Source organism: Callithrix jacchus, chromosome 9 (genome assembly GCF_049354715.1).
Source record: "Callithrix jacchus isolate 240 chromosome 9, calJac240_pri, whole genome shotgun sequence".
In the NCBI taxonomy this organism is placed as follows: domain Eukaryota; kingdom Metazoa; phylum Chordata; class Mammalia; order Primates; family Cebidae; genus Callithrix; species Callithrix jacchus.
In genome coordinates this window covers 30,834,599-30,860,083 of record NC_133510.1, presented here as the reverse complement: position 1 = coordinate 30,860,083, position 25,485 = coordinate 30,834,599, and the positions used below count along the sequence as shown (strand labels likewise).

General features: G+C 36.5%; 1 protein-coding gene across 1 annotated transcript in view; it reads right to left on the bottom strand.

Annotated features, from left to right (window-relative positions):
* The window catches only part of NELL2 (neural EGFL like 2), a 396,829-nt gene that overhangs the window by 186,869 nt on the left and 184,475 nt on the right, over positions 1–25,485 (bottom strand). Inside the window, exon 13 of the mRNA XM_035255757.3 lies at positions 25,067–25,195. Coding sequence (XP_035111648.1) covers positions 25,067–25,195 — 129 coding nt within the window. The remainder of the gene's footprint in view (positions 1–25,066; positions 25,196–25,485) is intronic.

Here is a 25,485-nt window from a genome sequence, read left to right as displayed (position 1 = left end):
AAGGATACACATAGGTTCAAAATAAAGGGATGAAGGAAGATCTACCAAGCAAATGGAGAGAAAAAAAAAAAAAAAAAAAAAAGCAGGAGTTTCAATCCTAGTCTCTGATAAGCAGACTTTAAACCAACAAAGATCAAGAGAGACAAAGAAGGGCATTACATAATGGTAAAAGGACAATGTAACAAGAAGGGCTAATGATCCTAAATATATATGCACCAAATAGAGCAGTACTGAGATACATAAAGCAAGGTCTTAATGACCTACAAAGAGACTTAGACTCCCACACATTAGAGTGGAAGACTTTAACACTTCACTGTCAATAGCCAGATCAATGAGACAGAAAATTAACAAGGATATCCAGGCCTTGAACCCAGATGTGGACCTAATAGACATATACAGAACTCCCCACCCCAAACGCAAAGAATATACATTGTTCTCAGTACCACATCGCATCTACTCTAAAATGGACCACATAATTGGAAGTAAATCACACCTCAGAAAATGCAAAAGAACAGAAATCACGACAAACAGTCTCTCAGACTACAGTGCAATCAAATTAGAACTCAGGATTAAGAAAGTAACTCAGAACCACATTACTTCATGGAAATGGTTCTTGAATGTTGACTGGATAAACAATGAAATGAAGGCAGAAATAAAGATGTTCTTCCAAACTAAGCTTCACAACTGAAGGAAAAATAAAATCTTTTATGAACAAGCAAGTACTCAGAGATTTTATTACCACCAGGCCTGCTTTACAAGAGCTTCTGAAAGAAGCATTACACATAGAAAGAAACAACCAGTATTAGCCTTTCTAAAAATATACCAAAAAGTAAAGAGCATCAACATAAAGAAGAATTTACATCAACGAATGGATAAAACAGCCAGTTAACATCAATCAAAAGATATAGCCAAAACCCAACGGTATGCTACATCCAGACCCATTTCACATGCAAGGATACACAAAGACTCAAAACAAAGGGCTGGAGAAAGATTTACCAACCAAATGGAGAGCAAAAATAAATAAATAAATAAAAAGCAGGAGTTGCAATTCTCGTATCTGATAAAATAGATTTTAAAGCAACAAAGATATAGTGGTAAAAGCATCAATGCAACAATAAGAGCTAACGATCCTAATACCCAGATACATAGAGACTTAGACTCACTGAGACAGAAAATTAATAAGGATATCAAGGACTCGAACTCAGATCTGGAACAAGTAAACTTAATAAATATTTATAGAGCTCTCCACTTTAAATACACAAAATATACATTCTTGTCAATACCACATCACACCTACTCATAGGTTTAAATGAAATATTGATTGGCCATTATTAATACCCATTTTTTTTTAGAATAAAGCAACATTTCCGTTCTCTCTCCCTCTTTTTCTTCCTCTTTCTTCCTCTCCTTCACTCCTTTTTTTTTCTTTCCTTCTCTCAAAAAAAAAAAGAAAAAGGAAATCAACTTGTAGACCTCTAGATCCAGGTCGGCAATGTCTCTCTCATTGCCTGATTTCCTTCCTTCCCTTCCCTTCCCTTCCCTTCCCTTCCCTTCCCTTCCCTTCCCTCCCTCCCTCCCTCCCTCCCTCCCTCCCTCCCTCCCTCCCTCCTTTCCTCCCTTCCTGCCTTCCTCCCTTCCTCTCTTCCTACAATAAAAAAAAAGAAAGAAAAAAGAAAGAAAGAAAAAAAAGAAACCAACAAGAACAAAGATGCAACATACCAGAATCTCTGGGACACATTTGAAGCAGTGTCTAGAGGAAAACTTATAGCAATAAATGCCCAAATGGGAAGCAAAATAAGATCCTAAATTGACACCCTATCATCAAAATTGAAAGAGCTGGAGGAGCAAGATCAAAAAAACTCAAAAGCTAGCAGAAGACAAGAAATAACAAAGATCAGAGCAGAACTGAATGAGATAGAGACACAAAAAACCCTTCAAAAAATCAATAAATCCAGGAGCTGGTTTTTTGAAAAGATCAACAAAATAGACAGACCACTAGACAGATTAATAAAAAAGAAAAGAGAGAAAAATCAAATCGATACAATAAAAAAACAATAAAGGGGATATCACCACTGATTCCCCAGAGAAACAAACTACAATCAGAGATTATACAAACAACTCTATGCTCATAAACCAGTAAATCTGGAAGAAATGGATAAATTCCTGGACGCTTGCACCCTCCCAAGCTTAAACCAGTAAGAGTTAAAACCCTGAATAGACCAATAACAAGGGCTGAAGTTAAGGCAACAATTAATAGCCTATGGACCAAAAAAAAAAAAAAGGCCCAGATCCAGATGGGTTCACAGCCAAATTCTACCAGACATACAAAGAGGAGCTGTTACCACTCCTTTTGAAGCTATTCCAAAAACTCCAAAAAGAGGGACTCCTTCCCAAATCATTTTATGAGACCAAGTTCATCCTGATACCAAAACCCGGCAGAGACTCAATAAGAAAAGAAAGCTTCAGGCCAATATCCATGAGGAACATAGATGTAAAAATCTTCAATAAAATGCTGGCAAACCAATTGCAACAGAACATCAAAAAGCTTATACATCACGATCAAGTAGGATTCATCCTGGGGATGCAAGGCTGGTTCAACATACGCAAGTCTATAAACATAATCCACCACATAAACAGAACCAAAAACAAAAACCACTTGATTATCTCAATAGATGCAGAGAAGGCCTTTGACAAAATTCAACAGCGCTTTATGCTAAAAACCCTCAATAAACTAGGTATTGATGGAATATGTCTCAAAATAATAAAAGCTATTTATGGCAAACTCATGGCCAAAATCATACTTAATGGGCAAACCTGGAAGTATTCCCTTTGAAATCTGTTAATGGAGAAGGATGCCCTCCTCTCACCATGCCTATTCAATGTAGTATTGGAAGTTCCAGCCAGAGCAACCAGGCAAGAAATAGAAATAATGGATATTCAACTAGGAAAGGAAGAAATCAAATTATCTCTACTGGCAGATGACATGATTGTATATTTATAAGACCCCATTGTCTCAGCCCAAAGTCTCCTGAAACTGATAAGCAACTTCTACAAAGTCTCAGGATACAAAATCAATGTGCAGAAATCACAAGCACTCCTATACACCAATAACAGACTTAAAGAGAGCCAAACCAAGAACAAACTGTCATTCACAACTGCTACAAAGAATAAAATACCTGGGAATACAACTAACAAAGAAAGTAAAGGACTTCTTCAAGGAGAACTACAAACCACTGCTCAAGGAAATAAGAGAGGACACAAACATATGGAAAAACATTCCACGCTCATGGTTAGGAAGAATCAATATTGTGAAAATGGCCATACTGCCCAAAGTAATTTATAGATTCAACTCTATCCCCATCAAGCTACCTATGACCCTCTTCACAGAACTGGAAAAAAACCACCTTAAACTTCATATGAAACCAAAAGAGAGCCTGCATAGCCAAGACAATCCTAAGCAAAAAGAAGAAAGCCAGAGACATCCCGAAACCTGACTTCAAACTATATTACAAGGCTACAGTAATCAAAACAGCATGGTACTGGTACCAAAACAGAGATATAGACCAATGGAACAGAACAGAGGTCTCAGAGGCAATGCCACACATCTAAAACCATCTGATCTTTGACAAACCTGACAATAACAAGCAATGGGGAAAGGATTCCCTGTTTAATAAATGGTGTTGGGAAAACTGCCTAGCCATGTTCATAAAGCAGAAACTGGACCCCTTCCTGAACCTTTAACTCCAAATGGATTAAAGACTTAAGCCCTAGAAGAAAACCTAGGCAAAACCATTCAGGACATAGGCATAGGCAAGGACTTCATGACTAAAACACCAAAAGCATTGGCAACAAAAGCCAAAATAGACAAATGGGATCTAATTAAACTCCAGAGCTTCTATAGAGCAAAAGAAACAATCATTAGAGTAAACTGGTAACCAACAGAATGGGAAAAAGTTTTTGCAATCTACCCATCTGACAACGGACTAATACCCAGAATCTACAAAGAACTGAAACAGATTTACAAGAAAAAACAAACCCATTCAAAAGTGGGCAAAGGACACAGACGCTTTTCAAAAGAAGACATATATGAGGTCAAGAAACATAGGAAAAAATGCTCATCATCACTGGTCATTAGAGAAATGCAAATCAAAACCACATTGAGATACCATCTCACGCCAGTTAGAATGGCAATCATTAAAAAATCTGGAGACAACAGATGCTGGAGAGGATGTGGAGAAATAGGAACACTTTTACACTGTTGGTGGGAGTATAAATTAGTTCAAGTGTTGTGGAAGACAGTGTGGCAATTCGTCAAGGACCTAGAAATAGAAATTCCATTTGACACAGCAATCCCATTACTAGGTATACATCCAAAGGATTATAAACTGTTCTATTATAAAGGTACATGCAGAGACGTATGTTCATTGTGGCACTGTTTACAATAGCAAAGACCTAGAACCAACCCAAATGCCCATAGATGATAGACTGGATAAGGAAAATGTGGCACATGTATGCCATGGAATACTATTCAGCCACAAAACACGATGAGTTCGTGTTCTTTGTAGAGATATGTATGAACCTGGAAACCATCATCCTCCGCAAACTGACACAAGAACAGAAAATCAAACACTGCATGTTCTCACTCATAGGTGGGTGTTGAACAATGAGAACACATGGACACGGAGGGGAGCATCACACACTGGGTTCTGTTTTGGGGGGGAAATGAGGGAGGGACAGAAGGGGGTAGGGAGGTTGGGGAAGGATAACATGGGGAGAAATGCCAGATATAGGTGACGGGGGGATGGAGGCAGGAAACCACATTGCCATGTATGTACCTATACAACAATCCTGCATGCTCTGCACATGTACTCCAGAACCTAAAGTGCAACAAAATATATATATATATATGTATTTTATATATACATTACATATATTTCAATATATATGTTATATATAGATTAAATATATATGTAATATATATTTAATACATATAATATATAACATTATATATTATATAATATGTATATGATATATATTAAATATATATTATATATATTTGTATTATGTATAAATTATATATATGTAAAATATATATTAAAATATATATATTAAAAAAGAATATATAATTCTTAGCTTTGGTATTCTTGAACTAAAAAAGAGAGACATGCACTAGGAAAATCTGAGACATGGTTGAGAGTGTATCATAAATAACATTCATGGAGAAAAATGAGAGAATATGGAATATTAAGGAGTGGGGGAACAAAGGCATGTGTAGGTTTGTCCATTGAATAGCTGCTGACTTCCTACTATGTCCAAGGTACTATAATAACTTAGATACCAATAGCATAGCCTGAATGAAACAGCTGGAGTATCTGTCTTTGCACAGCTTAGAATCTGAGAAAAGAGACAACTACTAATTTTTAACAATGGAATGAGAGTTTGAGAAGAATCATTCCATCTGGAAAACAAAATGAGGGCTCCAAACCTAGTCTTATGAATAAGGAGAAATTGACATCTAAGCATAGGACTAAAGGAGAAGTAGTTAGCCAGGTGGACTGTGCTAAAAGGCCATTTCAAACAAGGAGACTCTATGCAAATGTTGAGAATTAAGATAATTTGATACGTTTGAAAGATAGCAAAGTATTTAATACTCCTAATGAAGTAAGCAGAAGTGAGTTTGTATGGAGGTCTTACACACTACATGAGAGTTTGACATTATCCTACCATCAATGGTAATCACTAATCACTGAAGTTTTTTTAATTATTCTAAAATATGTCAAATGTACACATGCTGTAAAACTTAAAAGATGCACTAGAGTGTACCATGAAAGTAAATCTGAGTCATAGTCACTCAGTTCTCCCACTACTAATCCATGACACAACCACTGGCAGCAATTTCTTGTGCAATTTCCAGACATATTCTATGCCTATATAAGCATACACATAGAGATGTATGTGTTTGTGCTTTTCCTCTGAAGGGTGTTCAGCAGGGACATGAGATGTTATCATTGCTAAACAATATCTTTGTAAATGCAGGGAAGAGGATAAATTAAAGAGTAAAACTGGAAGCTAGGAGAAAGCTTACTTAATAAACAGTTTCGGTTCTTGTGCCTATGACAGCAGAACACGAAAGTAGTGAGGCAGATTTTTTAAATGTGAGGGTTTTAAAATGGCTTGACTCTAGACTGACTGGATGCCTGAAGATTAGGGATATGCTCTCAAAGATGATATTCTTCTTCTTTAACTGAACAACTGGGTGGGCCCATAGTATAGGAAACTGCAGGACTGCAATTGAGTTACAGAGAAGCACAGTTTTAGATAGGTTAAATTTGAGGTGTTTATGATATATCCAAATAAAAATGTCCTGGAGGCAGTGAGATATGTGGGTCTAGAGCTTACTCAGGAAACAGCACTGAGCTAGAGATCAAGCTTTGGGAGTCATAAGCACAGAAAATGTAATTAAAGTCATGGTGTTAGACACAGGTAGAGCATGTAGAATGAGGAAAAAGCAATTAAAATGGAGATCTGGGGAACTTGAACATTTAAGTGGCAAGTAAAGAAAGCAGATGAAGAGAAATTGCTCAGAGAGATAGCAGCAAAACTACAGTAGTGGTGGAGAAAGACAAATGTCAAAACAGTAGGCAGTTATCACCTTTTGAACACACCTACATTTGGAAAAATCTTTGTTTCTTCAAGAAGGGAAACTCAAATTTTTGGTGTCCTCAAAAACTAGTGACCTAGTACTACCAAATGGGAGCACTCATGCAAAAATTCAATGCGGAAGAAAACTGTATAACCTTGCAGGTTGCAAAATTTAGCAAGTATAATAGAGAAGGCTTATCAGCATTTAGCATGATCGCCATGGCATTCACTTCTGGAGTCCAGTCCTGCATTCCAACAGTGAATGTTCACAACATTTATGTGAGCTGTGGTGTTGACACCAAGAGGTAGAGGTAGTGGGATTTGTACCAAGAGGTAATAGGTATTGTCTTGGTGGAATATCATCTTAACCTGTCCTCCAGTCCTCCCACATACATTGTGAGCTACCTCATGTCCTCCAACGTATTCTTTATCTGCTTAAATTGTCAGAGTGGATTCTGTTGTTTGCAATTCCAAACCCTGATCAATACAGTGTAGTATCACGAAGACAAGGTAAATAAGTATTGGAAGAAGGGAGAGATCGATATAATTAATTGCTGCCTAGAAGTCAAGCAAGATACAGACAGAAAGTTGTTTGATTTAATAATAGAGAAGTTATCAGTGACCTTGGTGAAAGCAGTACAGAGGGGATATAGGATGAAAAGTCTAAATTGAAGTGGCTTAATGAGAATGTCTGAGATGAAGAAGTGAAGACAATGAGAAAAAAATCATTACATTAAGAGATCCAGCCATAAAGGGGAAAGGGAATAATACATAAACTAGAAGGGATGTAGAGTTAAAGGAGAGATTAAGCATAATTAAATCCTGATGGGAAAGAGCAAACAGAGAAAAAGAAATTGAAAACTGAGTTTGATCATATAACGGATGAAGCAAATTTTCTCTGAAAACAGGAAGAGATGAAATTTAGTACTCATATGGACCTATTATTATTCCCAGGAGGAGAGGTTTCTATTCCACTGAAACTAGGGAGAAGGAAGAAAGAGAAGTAAAGCATGCTGGCTTATGAAATTGTAATAGGAGGATGAAGAAGTTACTGTCTGTTTCTGTTCCATTGGTAAAAAAGTTATCTGCTGAGAATAAGAGAAGTGGTGGAGTCAAAGGCTTCAGGGAAGGTGAAGGTTTACAGTGATCATTGTAGGAAATGAGAGAAAACTCTGCTGGAATGCACAGTAAAATTACCAAGCGGATTACAGGACTCAGCCAGAGTTGGTAAACATTAACATAAAGCCGTGTGAATCCACCACCTGACATTTTTATAACACTTTGCTTTGTACAGTGCATGTTCATATGCCTTGAATGTTTACTCTCACAATCATCCTGTGACCTGGGGAGAACAGTTAGTAACCTCTTTTCACAACCATGGAAGCTTTGTGAAGTTGAGAAGTTTCCCAAATGTCTGTTTTAAGTTAGTGTCTGGTAAATCTAGCATAGAATCATTCATTACTAGCCACTGTCCTTCTACAATCTGGTCCCTATCTTTGTGGTTTAATATGCCAACACTCCTGGATATGAGCCTCCTGTTGGAAAAAAGCTTCAGAACATGTCTTCCCCTTTCCCTTTGCTTACTCTTCTCTGCCAATCTAAATTTGATTCTCATCTCAAGGCTCAGATGAAGTCTCAATTCCTACATGGTACCTTCCCTAACCTTTTTGGTCACAGGGATTCTATCTGTCTCTACTTCTGCACTTTTTGTCTGTGCTTATTCATGGCTAGTTAGTAGGTATCTTGGCTGAATCCGACTTGCTTGAAATTAAAGAACAGATAGTCTCATTTGAATGATTGTCTTGTCATGCTGGATTTGAAAATTCATCAAGTCGAATCACAGCATTCTTTCCAAGGAAGTGGATTATTATTTTTAAATGTTAGGAACTAATTCAGTAAATATATATTTATTTTGCCAGAAAGCATGAATTGCAGTCATAAAATTATCAAAATTGCTACCCATCGAGAGTTACGTGATTAACCTAAATATTACATCAGTGCTTTCATGAAAGATATGGAGCCACTCCAATTTCCAATCACTTGCTTGTACATAAATCACTGACTGAATTGCATCACTAGTTTTGACAACCTTAATCAATGTTTAATGTTGATTAGGAAGCAGGGGCCTTACAACAACTCAGAATACACAAACATATATGTTCTACAATTGAAGTCCCATTTGTCCACCACCACGTTTCCACTTGAAGATAGGAACAATTTTTTAAAAATCTATTTGGGAATACATTCTTCATATTAAAGAAAAATTACTTGGAGGACATTTAAAAATGTAAGTATAGTTGTTTTTTGAATTTAAAGTAAAAAATGAAAATCAACTACATTATTAAAATCCAAGGTATCTATTGTTATATCACACCAATGAATAAGACATGCAATTTTGAAAGATAACGTCCTTGCCTCTTCACCAATGCTTCACATTCATTAAAGGCAGCAGCAATTTCCTGTCTCTTGTATGAAAACACATGGGGCCCTGTTTTCTGTGGAATAATAATTGGCTGAAATAAGCCAGGTCTTTCTCCATCACATAATTCAAATATCTCCTTGTGTTCTCTGACAGTGATTTAACATGTACCTACCTGCTTCCCCCAGTTTGCAGTTATTGTTGTCTCCAAAAAATGTATTCTTATTTCTATTCATTGTGCTAATAATGAAGTTAACATTTACTACAATATCTGTTGCTTTGACAATGGCATTTCATTGTTTTCCCCACAGCCTCACGTTTTCACAACAGATCCCAAATGTAATCTCAGCACTATTTAATCAAAGTTAGATTCCAAATGTAATCTCAGCAATATTTAATCAAAGTAGATTTATTTGGGCAATTCTTATATACTTCTAGTTATAATGTTTTCCTGCCATTAACCAGGCCCAAGCTTCCACTTCCTATCTCAAAGCCTTTTTTTTCCGGATATCTTTGATGTACATGATAATCTTATTTTATATTGGAGTTGGTTCTTTTTGAAAGCTAATGGATAGAGGAAGATAATGGAAAAGGAATGCTAACAGTTGTGTTTCACTCCAAGCAAGCAATTGTTAATTGACTTCAGTACTTTCAAAAAATATAAACAGAACATGTGATTTGGATTTCTTAGAAGAAAAGATAAAGCTGGTATTTATAATTTAATCTCTATGCCTACCTGACCTTAAACTTAATGAAGTTGCAAAAAGGCTTTTTATATCAATTAGATTTTTAAAAGTTGTTAATCATGTGATGTCTTATATGTCACTTCAAATGGATTCCTTTCCAGGGAGGCAATTTATTATTTTTAATAATTGCATTTCTCTAATGAAAAAGTCATAATAAATGGCTGCATCACATAAGATACCTGCAACTGATTTGTTTAAAATGAATTGCTTAATTCTAAGCAGACAATTTCTCTCTAACATTAATAAACAACTACATGTGATGTAATTATCAAGTATTTTAACTTGCTATTTATTTACAGAAAAATAACATAAATCCCCATAGTTACCTTTAAAGATTTCTCATATAATTTTCAAAATGAGAACAAATTATACATACTCTATATTGAAGAACTGGTTAGAATATTATTCAGACTAGAAAAAAGTTGGCATAGTTTGGTTCTGTAAATAACCCATAACTTAGTTATGAAGTAGCTACAATTATAATTGGCTTTAAATATCTTTATACAGACTCTAAGAATTCTGTTGTCTCTAGTTTCTAGTAAAGTAATTATATTTTCATTTCAAAAACAAAATCATATTGCATGAATTAACTGATACACTGACAGTAATAAATACATGTGAAATATACAAGTTTAATGAGAAACGTTTACTGACTTATTTTTCTGGAAGATATTTTTAATCTTATTTAATCTCTGCTTCCCTAACAACCCCATGAGACAAATTCTCCCCGTTTTAATAGATGAGGAGACCAAGGCTCTGAGATGTTAAACAATTTGCACAAGTTCCCACAGTTAGTAAATAGCAGCGGTAAGAATTCAAGTCTTCTTGGGCAATGTTCTTTCCATACATCAGCACTGCTCTTGTTTGTCAAAGACAGACAGATTTTGATTTGATCCATACAAACCCTTCATATTCATCTGTCTAATAAATCTCCAAATTTTGTCTGGCATGTATTTTTTAAAAATAATTATAGTTGGCTGCACATATAAATATGCAAAGTGTGCATTCACATACTAGAATGACTATATACAAAGAATGTGCCTAAAATAAATTATTTGTTCTGATTTACTTTTCAGTATCCAGACAACTGACTAGCAAAAGAGTAACAATTATAAATGCCTGTTTAACATTGGTGGGTTGTAAATGTTTCCATCATACTACAAAGAAATCCAAAGGTAAGCAATCTGTTAGAAATAGTGGGCCAAACAAAACTCAAAGTCATACCAGACATTCAACAACGTTACAGGCTATGGATACAAATTTTCCTGGCTGCTAATAAATCGGAGGTCACCCTTCAAGGTCTCCCCAATTACTTCTGAGTGCACTCTGGTGTTTCTATGAGTTCAGGAATAAATCAACATACATACTACCACTTCCCACTATCCTGCCCCTGGTCATCCTCTGGGCCTTTTCCATGTATTCTGAGTCTCTGCCAAAGCTAGTACATATTCCTATGTCCCTATTTTGGCCCTTCAAAAGGAGCTCCATCCACAAAGCTATTGTAGAAAACTCTTTAGCTACTACCCAGCATCTTCAGACTTCAGAAGCTTATTCAGAAAGTCTCAAAAATGAAAAAAAGGCCAAGTGTGGAGTCTTGCACCTGTAATCCCAGCACTTTGGGCAACCAAGGCAGGTAGATCGCCTGAGGTCAGGAGTTCGAGGCCAGTCTGGCCAACATAGTGAAACCCTGTCTCTACTAAAAATACAAAAAATTAGCTGGCTGTGGTGGCACGTGCCTGGAATCCAGGCTACTCCGGAGGCTGAGGCAGGAGAAGCACTTGAACCTGGGGGGTTGCAGTGAGCCGAGATCGCACCATTGCACTCCAGCCTGGGCAACAAGAGCCAAACTCAATGTCAGAAAAAAGAAAAAGAAGAAAAAGTTTTTATACCTAATTTTGCTTTGTTCTTTAGGCCATAGGTCCCCAGTTCCCCTGTTTCTGTACAAATATAAGAGTTTTTTCCTCTTCCCTATCATCATATTATATCTCTCCACCACAGAGTGTTGAAACCAAACCACAGGGCCAGGCAACCTTTATATCCCATACATAAGTCTCTTTTCACCCTTGGCATAAGCCCTGAAAAGAATCAAATAATAATAAATACTTGGAGGTAGGAGTCATATCCATATACAACCACGCTTCTTTTCTTTATTTAGTTTAAACCAATTATTCTCACCTGAGAACAATTTTGCTCTTCAGAGGAAATTTGGCAATGTCTGAAAACATTTTTGGTTATCATAACTAGGAATGTGGGCTGGCACAGGTGTGCTACTGGCATCTAGTGGGAAGAGACCAGAGATGCTGCTAAACATCCTACAATGCACAGAACAGCCTCAAACAACAAAGAATTATCTAGTACAAAATGTCAACAGTGTAAGGTTGAGAAACCCTGGTTAAAATAAAAAACACTCTGATACACAGGAATATTTGACCAGGGATTGAATAATCCATCTTTCTAGGCAGGAGTATATAAACTAAAGACTCAAAAATAATTTTTAAGATTCTGGAGAGGATGTGGAGAAATAGGAACACTTTTACACTATTGGTGGGAGTGTAAATTAGTTCAACCATTGTGGAAGACAGTGTGGCGATTCCTCAAGGCCTTAGAAATAGAAATTCCATTTGACCCAGCAATCCCATTACTGGGTATATATCCAAAGGACTATAAATCATTCTACTATAAGGACACATGCACACGAATGTTCATTGCAGCACTGTTTACAATAACAAAGATCTGGAACCAACCCAAATGCCCATCGATGATAGACTGGACTGGGAAAATATGGCACATACACACCATGGAATATTATGCAGCAATCAAAAATTATGAGTTCGTGTCATTTGTAGGGACATGGATGAATCTGGAGAACATCATTCTCAGCAAACTGACATAAGAACAGAAAATGAAATACAACATATTCTCACTCATAGGCGGGTGAGGAAAAATGAGAACACATGGACATAGGGAAGGGGGTACTACACACTGGGGTCTATTGAGGGACATAGGGGAGGGACAGCGGTTGGCGGGGAGCTGGGGAGGGATAGCCTGGGGAGAAATGCCAAATGTGGGTGAAGGGGAGGAAGGCAGCAAAACACACTGCCATGTGTGTACCTATGCAACTATCTTGCATGTTCTGCACATGTACCCCAAAACCTAAAATGCAATAAAAAAAAATCCATCCTTAGAAAGACATCAGTGTAAAACTAGCCTAAAAATGCTCCTTCTCCAACTTTAATCTGCATAAGAATCACTGGGGAAGCTTGTAAAAATTTGAGACCCAACCTTAACCTACTCAAGGAGAATTAAGGTTGTGTCCAGTAATGTGCATTTTTCACAAGATCCTCAGGTGGTTCTGATGCAGCCTGAACCACATTCTAAGATACAATGTTAGAAAACCAAATCTTATACTGATGAAAATAAACTGAGAACCTAAACATTAAAATTCCTCTCCAGTTGAGTAAATGGCTGAAAAGAATTGGATAGCTACCACATTATTAAGATGATAAATTAATAAACTCTACACCCAAAACCTGCTCTCTTCAAATTTTGTATGCATAGGAATCACCTGGAGATCTTGTTAACATGCAGATTCTGATCCAGAAGGACTGAGATAAAGTATAAGATTCTGCATTTTTAACAAGCTCCTAGATGGTGGCCCATATTGCTGCTCCTTGGACCACATGTTGAATACTGAGGTCTTGAAAAAAAAAGACTGCCAAAAGAGTTTAAAAACAGGATTACTTATTTTTAATAAAACACAAAACCATCAATTGCAATTCTCATTTCCATCTGCATCTGGGCAGAGGTTTTAGAATGTCACCTCTGCTAGAAACACAACTCCATGAGAGCAGGGGTTCAGCAGGAGGGTTTTGTTCATAGCTTTATGAGCAGATAGTATGTGCTTAACAAATACTGTGAATAAATTGATATTGAATAGAGATTCTCTATATTATATCTGATTATAAAAGCTAATCATAAATCAAATTCCCAAGAAGGAACTGTAGATCCACCTCAGAAAAAATATGTGCTTGTTCTTAGTGCTATGTAACATATAGCTATATAGCTATATCACTAATTGATGATTTAAATTATTTCTTCTCTATATAGCATCCAAAGCAATCATGATCTTTAATAGAGTTAATTATGGGTATTTTTTTAGGTAAGTCACTACCTTGAGGAGGGAAAAATCAGTGGGCCATGAAAGTCACACAACTAAGGTATGTTGTTTCAAAACAAGAATACAGGCCTTGTTTTATTGCACTTCACTGCCTTTTACAGATAATCTGCTTTTTGTGAACTGAAGGTTTGTGACAACCCTACATTGATCAAGTCTGCCAGCACCATTTTTCCAACAGCAAGTGCTTGCTTTGTGTCTGCATGTCATGTTTTGGTAATTCCCCGAAAATTTCAAAATTTTTCATTACTATTATGTCTGTTGAGGTTATCTGTGAATAATGATCTTGATTTTACTATTCTAATTATCCTAGGGCACAAAGAACAGTGCCCATCGTTAACTGTGTCTGTTCTGATTACTCTACTGACTGGCCATTCCCATCTCACTCCCTTTCCTCAGGCCACCCTATTCCCTGGGACACAACAATATTTAAATTAGGCCAATTAATAAGTTTCCAAGTGAGAAGTGTTTTGATTTACATCTCCCATTGTAAATCAAAGTTATGATGCTTAGTGAGGAAGGCATGTTGAAAGTCAAAACAGGCCAAAAGCTAGGCCTCTTGAGCCAGTTAGCCAAGTTGTAAATGCAGAGGAAGAAATATAAAAGTGTTACTGTACAGAACAAATGAAAGATAGAAAGTGAAATGGTCTTATTGAAGACATGGAGAAAGCTTGAGTGGCCTGGATGGAAGATAAAATCAACCACAACATTCTCTTGAGCCAAAGCCTAATAAAGAACAAGGCCCTAACTCTCTTCAATTCTATGGTAAGAGAGGTGAGGAAGCTGCAGAAGAAAAGTTTAAAGCTAGCAGAGGTTGGTTCATTATGTTTAAGGAAAGAAGCCATCTCTATAGGAGAAACGTGGAAGGTGAACCAGCAAGCTCTGATGCACAAACTGCTGCAAGTTATTCAGAAGATCTGGCTAAGACCATTGGCCAAAAAGTTAGCTACACTAAACAACAGATTTTTCTTTTTTTTTTTTTGAGATGGAGTTTTGCTCTTGTTACCCAGGCTGGAGTGCAATGGCGCGATCTCGGCTCACCGCAACCTCCGCCTCCTGGGTTCAGGCAATTCTCCTGCCTCAGCCTCCCGAGTAGCTGGGATTACAGGCATGCGCCACCATAACCAGCTAATTTTTTGTATTTTTAGTGGAGACGGGGTTTCACCATGTTGACCAGGATGGTCTTGATCTCTTGACCTCGTGATCCACCCGCCTCGGCCTCCCAAAGTGCTGGGATTACAGGCTTAAGCCACCACGCCCGGCCAACAACAGATTTTTCAATCAAGACAAGATGGCCTTCTATTAGGAAAAAAATAGCATATAGCACTTTTACAGCTACAGAGAGAAGTTAATGCCCGGCTTCATAGTTTCCAAGGAGAGGCTGACTCTCTTATTAGGGGCTAGGGCAGTTTGATAGCTTTAAGTGGAAGCCACTGCTCATTGACCATTTCAAATATCCTAGGGCCCTTAAGAATTATGCTCAATCTACTCTGCCTGTGCTCTGTAAATGTAACAGTGAAGCCCAGATGACAGCCTCACATCTGTTTTACCATGTTTTACTAAAGATTTAAAGCCCATTGTTTAGAAAAAAAGATTCCTTTCAAATTATTGTGGCCCATTGACAATGTACCTAGTCAACCAAGAGCTCTGATGGCAATACACCAGGAGATTAATGTGTTCATGGCTGCTAACACTACATCCATTCTACAGCTCATGAATCAAGGAGTCATTTAGACTTTCTAGTCTTATTATTTAAGAAATGTATTTCTTAAGAATATAGCTGCCATAGGTAATGATTCCTCTCATGAATCTGGGCAAAGTAAGTTGAAAACCTTCTGGAAAAAATTCACCATTCTAGATGACACTAAGAAAATTTTTGATTCACGAGAAGAGGTCAAGATAACAACACTAACTGGAGTTTGGAAGAAGTTGATTCCAGCTCTCATGGATGACTTTGAGTGGTTCAAGACTTCAGTAGAGGGAGTAACTGTAGATGTAGTGGAAATAGTAAGAGCACTAGAATTAGAAATGAAGTCTGAAGATGTGAATGAATTGCTGTGAGCTCATGTTAAAATTTGAACAGATGAGAAATTGCTTCTTAGGATAAGCAAAGAAAGTAGTTTTTTGAAATGAAATCTACTCCTGGTAAAGATGCTGCGAGCATTGTTGAAATGACAACAAAAAATTTAGAATATTACAAAAACTTAGTTGATAAAGCAGCGACAGGCTTTGAGAGGATTGATTATAATTTTGAAAAAAGTTCTCCTGTGGATAAGATGCTATCAAATAGCATTGCACGCTACAGAGAAATCTCTCATGAAAGGAAGAGTCAATCAGTTGACAAACTTCACTGTCATCTGATTTTGAGAAATGTCCACAGCCATCCTAACTTTCAGCAACTATCTCCTTGATCAGTCAACAGCCATCAACATCGAGGCAACACCTTCCACCGGTAAAAAGATTATGACTCTCTGAAGGCTCAAATCATTGTTAGCATTTTTTGCAATAAAATATTTTTAAATTAAGATATATATATTTTAAAGATAAAATGATATTGCACACATAAAGGACTAGACTGTAAATATAACTTTTATATGCACTGGAAGACACAATAATCTATGTGACTTGCTTTATTGCAATATTAGCTTTACTGCAGTGGTCTGGAAACAAACCAGCAATATCTCCAAGGTATGCTTGTATATGGATAGCATTGATGTTTCTTCAATTTGCTTTGAATGAGAAATCATGTCTAAGAATAAATTTAGAAAGGTTTCATCTTTATCAGGTTTGATTTATAAATTTCAAAATTCTCTCCTATCAAAGGAGAGCTTTGCTTAACATTTTTAAATGTCCTTTTCTCATATTTGAATATCTTAATGGTGTTCAAGTCTAGAAATGACTGGAAATTGTTTTGAATCTGAGAAAGTTGAAGTACAGCAGAAAATGATGAATGAGCCACATGAATAGCTAATGCAAGTTCAAATTTAGCTAGGTCACTTAGTATGGATTTTTAAAACTTCCCTAACAAAATTACTTAACTGAAGAAGGAATGATTTGCATGAAAAAATAAATCCATTAATTCCTCAGCATTGTAAATATGTTACACAGATGATCCTCAAAGCCTACAAATACTTTAATGTTTCCATATATCATATTAATCCTGAAAGCTGTTTTATGTAGCAACTTTTTCACTTGATTGAATGGACAGATGATGCCATTAAAAGGTCAAGTCATGACATTTGGAAAGATCAGAAATGCTTTTGCTCTTCTTTGTCTCTCTTTCTCTCTTTTAAATTTTACCTGTGATGGTATGTGACAATCTGACTAGGCAGGGGGTAACCAGACATTTGGTCAAACATTATTCTGAGTGTGTCTGTGAGGGTGTTTCTGGATGAAATTAACATTTGAATTTGTAGACTGAGCAAAGCAGACTGGCCTCCCACCCAATGTGGACAGGCCTCATACAATCAGTTGAAGACCTGAACAGAACAAAAAGACTGAGTAAGAGGGAAATTTTACCTGCCTAAGTCCTTGAATTATAACATTAGTCTTCTCCTATCTTCGTATTCGAACTTATATTACTAACTCTCCAAATCTCAGGCCTTTGGAGTCAGACCGAAACTATGTCACTGGCTCTCCTGAGTCTCCATCTTACCCACTCCAGATCTTGGGACTTGTCAACCTCCATAATCATGTGAGCCAATTCCTTATAATAATAAGTCTCATATGTATATAATACACACCACACACACACATACACATCCTATCGGTTTTGTTTTTCTGGAAAACTGTGACTAATACAGTATCCTTGGACTTTTTTTTTTATTTAAGTAATTCTACCATAGCATACCACAGAGAGTGCATCATTAATGACAGTTTTGAAAGCGACAGTATCTGCTAGAGTTTCCTAATTAATCCCATAGGGCTCAGTTCTCTAGGTTATTTATCCTAGCTGTCAGCAAGCCTCCCATTAGATCCAGCAGGGACTTGTGTGCTGGGTTTGCAATCAGAGAATCAAGTTCATTCTATAGCTTTCCCTTCATATCTCTTGGAGCAACTTTGCAAGGCTATTGCTCATCTTACTCTTAAAAGAATCTTTTCATATTTCCTCTATATCTCACAGTTAATGATATTCAACTATGGTTATGTCAGGAATTCATCACTAAACAAGTTGAGAAGTGGTAAGCAGCTGAAAAAAAAGAGAAGGAAGAAGGGAGAAGGGGAGGAAAAAAGGAGGGAAGGAAGGACGAAAGGAAGGAAGGAAAGGAAAGAGGGAAGAAAGTGAGGGAGGGAGGGAGGGAGGAAGAAAGTATGAGAGGAAAGGAGGTTGGTTACAAGGTTACTCCAAAGGCAATGAACTGCTTTCTGGATGAAATACAGAATCAGGACTAGACTTCGTCTCAAAAAAAAAGAAGCATCCAATTTTTAAAGCAGTCAACTGTGATTAAAAATGTCTTTCTAAAGAAAATTATTATGCTACTCTTTCATATAGAAAGAATCAAATTCAATATTTAATAAATAAATTAGTCTCACCATAGTGGCTCATGCCTGTGATCCCAGCACTTTAGAAGGCTAGGTGGGATGGTCAGTTGAGCCCAGGAGTTTGAGACCAGCCTGGGCAACAAAACAAGTCCCTACCAAAAATAAAATAATTAGCCAGACGTGGTGGCAAATGCCTGTAAGCCCCAGCTACTCAGGAGGCTGAGGTGGGAGGATCGTTTCAGCCCAGGAGTTTAAGGCTTTAGTAAGCCACAGTCACACCACTGCACTCCAACCTGGACAACAGAGTGAGACCCTGTCTCTAAAAAATTAATTAAAAGTTGGAGAGAGAAAAAGTCCACAGAATGTGAAGACAGATGACATGAATCTTAACCCTGAATTTACTGTTTGCTATCTGGGTAAATGATTTTCAAGAAGTCATTTGATTTCCCAGTTCTTCAGTTTTCTAAACTACAAAATAGATTATAATAAAGCTTTCATCATCATGGGACTGTTAGATGAAATAAGATCATATATATGACCAGCCTAGGCAACACAGTGAAACCAGGTCTCTCCAAAAAAAAAATTTAAAAATAAAAAATGAAAATAAATTAGTCAGGCATGATGGTACATGCCTACAGTCCCAGCTACTTGGGAAACTGAGGTGAGAGGATTGCTTGAGCCGGGAGGTTGAGGCTGCAGTGAGCTTGACTGCACCACTGCATTCCAGCCTACGTAACAGAGTGAGACCCTGCCTCAAAAACAAACAAAAATCCATGACATGTAGAAAGCATTTTAAATGCCTCCAAAGAACCATAGTTTTTCTCATATTATTTTGTATGTAGGCTACAATTCCCTGAAATGCAGAACAAGAAAGAGCGTAGAAGAGGCTATCATTAGCCAAAAGATAGCATTAAAAAGACAGGAATTAGGTAGGAGTAATCAATGTTTTTATTTATATAAAAGATGACATTTTTAAAAAATAGATATTTGAACTAGATGTCTAAATATAATAACTTAGCTAACCTTTGGGGTTCCAACTCTGGCACATCACAGGTGCTTAGTAAACAAATGTTTACTAAGACTCCCATCTTCAGGTTCAACTGGTATTTATTATGCACCTTATACATACCAGATATTTCATGTTGAAGTGAATTGCTTTGCAAACTTTAGGCAGAATTCAAATCCTAGGAAACAATTGAGTGTTGTGTAAAAGCAACTGTGAAGATGGGAAAACTTCTAGTAGTCAGGATGCTTTTAATGTGGATGTTATTTAACAGTAGACATATAATTTAATAATTATCAGTAGACATATAATTTAAAAATTATATAAATAATGTTATGAATGAACAAATTTCTTGTACTACTCAAAATAATTTTTAAAGCCCAATACAAATCAATTTAAAATGGAATCCCTTTTAGCTACAAAAGTAGTACCATGATTAGATTTTCTTATATATAATATAAATGCAACTCAATAAACTCAGTGCTTGCCCTGAGTCATTTTTTAGTGATGAGTCAGCCTAATGGTGCCCATCAGTTCAGCATATCTAACCACTGCAAACCATCAATAAACTAATCTTTCTTAAGAGCTACATTGCCTCTATTTTAGAAGTTTGTGAGAATCCAAAGAAAATAAAAAGGCTGTGATCACTAGGAACTTATAGTTGAGAGACATACACACATACATATATTAAAACCTGAATTAATAAATAACACATCTGAATTAATAAATAACAGTACAATCAGCGCTCGCTTAACATACATAGGCTCTTGGAAACCGCAACTTTAAGTGAAATGGCATATAACGAATGTAACCAACTTTGACATAGGCTAATGGTTATAAACAAGGGTTAAGTTCCTTCAGCATATTTCTGGTCACGGAAACATCACAAAACTTCTAACTAAAGACCAAAACACTTCTAATGTTAAACATGGAAATAAATGTGAGCTATACATACATTAAAGAATCATTAATAAAAACAATTAAGATGATTATTTACCCACTTATTCCAGCTCAGGGTTGGGGAATGGCTGAAGTCTGTCTGGGAAGGCCAGGGGACAAGGCAGGAACCAGCCCTGGCCAGGTTATCATTCCATCACATCACCACTCACACACACCCACACTCACTCACACTGAGGCCATTTAGACATGCCAATGAGTTTACCATACACAGCTCTGCAGTGTGGAGAAAACTGTAGTACCTGGGGAAAATCCACCAGACGTGGGGAAAATGTGCAAACTCTACACCAGACAGTGGCCCCAGTCAGGAATATTTTTTCTCATCAACATTATAACAAACAACATCAAATGAAATAACATTATTTGAGGATGTGTTGTATACTCCAGCTGAAGAACTGGATATAAACCAGTATAAAGTGCTAATTGCTAAGTCAGATAAAAAGAATTTGAGAAAGTAATTCTATGTGCACAATAAATTCATCAGGAATTCTTCACAGAGTAGATAAAAATCAAGCAGAGCCTAGAAGAATAATTAAATCATGGATTGTTAAGCCAAAAAGCCAAAGGCATTTTTGTCAGATAGTATTCGTTTTCTAAGACTGGGTGTTTCGTGCAGCAGAAAGTTATTGTGTCACCGTTCTGGAGGCTAGAAGTCCAAAATCAAGGTGTTGACAGGATGGTTCCTTCTGAGGGCCGTAAATTGCAACTTGTTTCATGATCCTCACCTAGCTGCTGGTGCTTTGCTGGTGATCTTTGGTTTTCCTTGGCTTATAGTCCCATCATCCTGTTCTCTGTCTTCATGTTCACATGATAACTTTTCTATGTGTCTGTATCCAAATTTTTCCTTTTCACAATGAAAGCGATCATATTGGAGTAGGGTCTCACCATCCTCCAGCATGATTTTATCTCATCTTAACACATTAAATCTGCAATATCCCTATTTCCAAATAAGGTAACATTCTGAGATGCTGACGGTTTAAATGAGAATGTAAATTTGGGGTGTGAGGGTAACACAACTCAATTCATAGCTCAGATGAATCATTATCAGAAAAAGAAATGATCATGATAGGTGACTTGCTCAGGGCTAATGGATGCTATGTGAGACCAGCTGTCATACAGCCCTGGAAGCTGGGCAAAGAAGTTTGAGCTTGAGGTGATGAGCAAGAAGAAGGCACTGTGAACACTCAGGTAGAACAAATGACATTTTATGAATGTTAATCTGGAGAGTGGGTCCTGGTTGGTTAGGAATGGGAAGAGATAAAGGAGACAGAAGGTCTAAACAGAAGGTGACATGAAGTCACAAAATTTTCCCTAATCCCACAACCAGATCATATGCCCTATTAACCTATTTCTCTTTTAGGATACTTGCCACATTTGCAATGAAATGTTCTTTGGTGTAAGGAAATGGCCTGTTAATTATCTTTCTTGCCTGAGAGAATACTAGTCATGTGTATCTAATTTACTGCTTTACCCTTATCTCTAACCTTGCACAAAGTAAATGTTCAATAAATATTTATCAAATGAATAAATGAACTCCAATAGTTACCAGTGTTATAATAACCATGATCAAGCAAACTGTAGTAAAAATCAATAGTCTCAATTAAAGTCATATCATTAAACAACCCCACAGGTTTACTAAATAAAATTTTATGTTAGTTACAAACAACTGCTTGCTTATTTTTGTGTATAATCACAAGTGTAATTTCTTAAAGGATCAAATATGTAACATGTAAACTTGCATTAAAAATGTTTAAAAAGGTGTTCCTTCTGAGAAGTCAAAACATTCTCAAAGTTAGCAACCATGCCAAAACAAAAGGAAAACCATATTTGATAAGAATTATTCAAATCCTGAATAATATTTTGTTATTGGAAGTAAATAACAAAAGGCATTATTGATGATATTGATATAAATATCATCAATAACTTTTTCCGTTTCTTATGTTTTAAATATTATATATTTAAATGAAAGATAGTATAAAGTTGTAAAACATCTGTCATGTCAACATATAGAGCATTCAAGATGAAAACAGCTGCCAATCTGCGCCACAGATTTTATCCAGAACACCTGCAGATAAAAACTGAGTGATTTGGTGTTTATGATTAGGCCAATTTTCAGTAAGTTGCATTGATAAATAATTTTTAAAAGTAAGGTAATCTAAATCTCTGGCCTCTTTCCTTAACTTCTTTCCCATCTCAATAAACGGCGACAGCATCCATGTGTTGCTCAGATTCCAAACCTTGACTCCTCTTGATCAATTCTCCAGTGAAATAAAGTATCTGCAAGTATTTTGACTTTACTTTCAAAACATACTATGAATATACCCCACTTCTCCTTACCGTCTCTATAACTTTCCTTATCCAGGCCATCAACATCTTTACTTGTACTACTGCAATAGCCTTCCAACTGGTCTCCAATTTCCACTTCTCCCTACCACACCCAACACCATAGTTCATCTATCACACTTCAGCCAGAACTATCCTTTTTAATACAAGCCTGAGCATATCACTCCTCTCCTTGAAGAAACTGAAATCCTTGCAAACTTTCCTACATTATCTGGCCCCTGCCTACTTCTCCAATGTGATTGCCTTTCATTTTCTGCTCCATTACATTGTCCTTCATTTTGTTCCTAGCGTATTCTAAGCTCATTCCCATTTAGAGCCTTTCCACTTTTAATTCTTCTGGTTGAAATGTTTTATCCAAAATTGTTACATGGCTGTTTCCTTTCTTATCATGCAGTCTCAGGTTAACCACTATTCTCTGTTCACTCCCTGCCCCAAAGGTCGAACACTCTATCTGAATAAATTCCCAGCCAATCTCTAGCACGTTATCCTGTTTCATTTCTTCCTATTAAAGAAACAGTCTCCTCTAGTTTTATGGGCCCCAAATAATTCTCTCTCTTACCCCAGAATGTAAAATTCCTGAGCACAAGAAATTCTTAGACTTGTTTGCCATTTACTCCACTTTAAACCAAGCCTAGAAAAGTGTTCAGGACACAGTAGGTGTTCACTAAATATTTATTATATGATTGAATACACTCAGTAGCATCAAAAGCAGCTCAAAAAAATTTTTAAAGTAATAATCATATGAGTAAAATTTAAAACAAAATATCACATGTATTTGTTTCATGTGGTTTCATATTATACACATAAACAATATCAAAGGGGCCTGTTACATGTTAGAGATCTCAAATATCATAATGAAAATACATTAGTTTCCTAAGAAAATTAACCTCTATGTTACGTAAGGATACAAATCATTAGGTAAAAATCCATTTTTATGTAAAGCCTTTTAAAATGAGGAATTTTAAATAAATCTGCATTATGAATGGGAAAGGGAAGCCATATCTCTTTTAGTCTGCAAAACTGGAATGATCCCTTTAAGACTGAATCAGTAACATTTTAAGAAATATTTTGGGCCAGGCACGGTGGCTCATGCCTGTAATCCCAGCACTTTGGGAGGCCAAGGTGGGTGGATCATGAGGTCAAGAGATAGAGACCATCCTGGTCAACATGGTGAAACCCCGTCTCTACTAAAAATACAAAAAATTAGCTGGGCATGGTGGCACGTGCCTGTAATCCCAGTTACTCAGGAGACTGAGGCAGGAGAATTGCCTGAACCCAGGAGGTGGAGGTTGCGGTGAGTCTAGATTGCACCATTGCAGTACAACCTAGGTAACAAGAGCAAAAACTCCATCTCAAAAAAAAAAAAAGAAATATTTTGATCCAAAAGTCAATTTAAAAAATAAATACAGATTTTTTTTTAAGACAAAGAAGAAACTATTAAAAGCTAAGGGAAACAACAGAAGTTGGTTTCCCAAGCCAACAAATCATCCTGCAGCTAAACAGAAGCTGTGTGTTTATACCTGAGGTTTTCCATCTATGGCACATGCTTGACATATGGAGTGGGTAAGTCTAGAACCCTCCAAATGCCTAAACACCACCAAATCAATGTTCTTATTTGTAGAAGCTATTAGCTAGTTACACAGAAACTATTTAAATATATACCTTAGGAAAATCACAAATTATCTCATGGACTTCTTCAGGAAGAGTCAAAGCCACAGCATTTGCCAATGCCAAGGGTCTACTCACTGTATGTGGACAGTTTCCATGAGAGAAAAACTATCCTGGATATTAGTTAAGATTTTTAAAAGTAACTAGAAAATGATTTACTCCACTGGAGCTACTTACTAAATACTACAGACCACGAATAAAACCCTTAGCTTACTTATAGTAGCAAACAAAAATAGCGGTAGGCACTTTATCTTCCTGCTAAGTGATTGCCTTTGTTACACAACACTGTCTGGAAAAATCTCACTGCAGTTCTAACTGCAGCCACAGTAATCATGTCAATATGTGAGCTATCTGAATATCTAATTATGAAAAAAAAAGAAGGCAATTTCACAGTGGAAGAATTGTTCTAATTCAAGAAACCAGCCATATTAACTTATTAGTCTGACATATAGCAGATAGCTGAAAAACTTTAATTTGAAAGATAATTATTTTTAGCTGATTAATATGCTTCAAATTAAATTCACTGCTTTTAATGGGCCCATCAACTTGACAACCTGGGAAATTAATAAATTTTGCATGCAGCAATCCTAGAAAATTTATACAGCTGAGCTACACATCATTACAAGGATTACCTTCACAGTAGGCATTATCTTCTCGAAGAGCCCTGAAACCATCTCGACAGCTACAAACAGCCCTGTCATTCAGATTTCTGCAGACAGAATTCTCCATGCAGTTATGCCTTTCAGAACAGAAGTCATAACCTACAGAAAAAAAAAAAAAGAAACATATTAAGGTAAATGAAACTATGACAAAGCAAATTTATCCTAGTTAATATTTTCTTTAATTTGGAAGCTATTTTTCCCTAAATGATTTTTTAATTAGTATCTTCATCAATATTTACAGAAGAATCACATACTATGAGTACCAAAAAGTTTTTCTTTATGTTTAACTCAATTAATTTCTATTTCAAGTTAATTGTTTCTCCTTTGGTTTTTGACTTTCAAATGCTGTCTAGTCCTCAATATTCTAATTTCAAACCTCCGTATTTCTG